Genomic DNA, 969 nt, shown 5'->3' with positions numbered 1-969 from the left:
AAGGATGAAAGGCAAAGTCGACCTCGGCAGAATTTGAACTCAGAACGTAACGGCAGACAAAATACCGCTAAGCATTTCGCCCGGTGTGCTAACGATTCTGCCAGCTCGCTGCCTTCATTTAGTTTCTGTCAACCAAATCCACTCGCAAGGTTTCGGTCAACCTGGGGCATTTGTCTAAGATGCTGCCCAGTGGGACTGAACCCGAGACCTCATGGGTGGGAAGCAAACTTCTTGACCAACCACACAGCCATGCCTGCACCTGTATTTCTCAGAAAAGAATATGTTGGGAACAAACGGGATGGTCATGGCAGGAATGCCTTTGATCATTGGTCTGCCTGTTCAGAGCAGGCTTGAGGTTATATAATATGTTCTTTGATAAGTACCAGGCCTGAAATTTGGGGTAGGAGGAACAGGTTGATTATATCTACCCCAGTACTTGACTGGTTCTTTATTTCATCAACTCCAAAAAAGACGAATGGCTAAATTGACTTTAGCAGGATTTGAACTCAAAATGTAAAGAACGGGGAGAAATACCACGAAGCATTTTATCCGATGTGTTAACAATTCTGCCAGTTTGTCTCCTTGCTGAGGCTAAATAATAGCAACGATTACAAAATAGATCAGTAAGACTTCTCTTACCCAGTTCTTTTATAACTTCTCCATCGCTGACATCTTTTCTATCCAAAAATGACTTTATGATGTCGAGTTTGTGAGAATAACAATGAGATTCTTCAGAATCTAAGTTCCTGAAAAGAGAGAACTCAATGAGATACTGTGCATATATGTATGTATGTATATATATCTATCTATCTCTCTCTCTCTCTCTATATATATATATATATATGTATGTATATATATATATATATATTTTACATATATATATATATATATATATATATATGTGGCACGTAAAAGCACCCATTACACTCTCAAAGTGGTTGGCATTAGGAAGGGCATCCAGCTGTAGAA

General features: G+C 39.1%; 1 protein-coding gene across 1 annotated transcript in view; it reads right to left on the bottom strand.

Annotated features, from left to right (window-relative positions):
- The window catches only part of LOC106873393 (ADP-ribosylhydrolase ARH3), an 11,277-nt gene that overhangs the window by 1,887 nt on the left and 8,421 nt on the right, over nt 1-969 (bottom strand). Inside the window, exon 5 of the mRNA XM_014920739.2 lies at nt 640-746. Within this exon, the coding sequence (XP_014776225.1) occupies nt 640-746 (107 nt within the window). The remainder of the gene's footprint in view (nt 1-639; nt 747-969) is intronic.

Source organism: Octopus bimaculoides, chromosome 14 (genome assembly GCF_001194135.2).
Source record: "Octopus bimaculoides isolate UCB-OBI-ISO-001 chromosome 14, ASM119413v2, whole genome shotgun sequence".
Taxonomy (NCBI): Eukaryota; Metazoa; Mollusca; class Cephalopoda; order Octopoda; family Octopodidae; genus Octopus; species Octopus bimaculoides.
The sequence above is the reverse complement of the archived record's forward strand: the minus strand, read 5'-3'. Positions and strand labels throughout refer to the sequence as shown.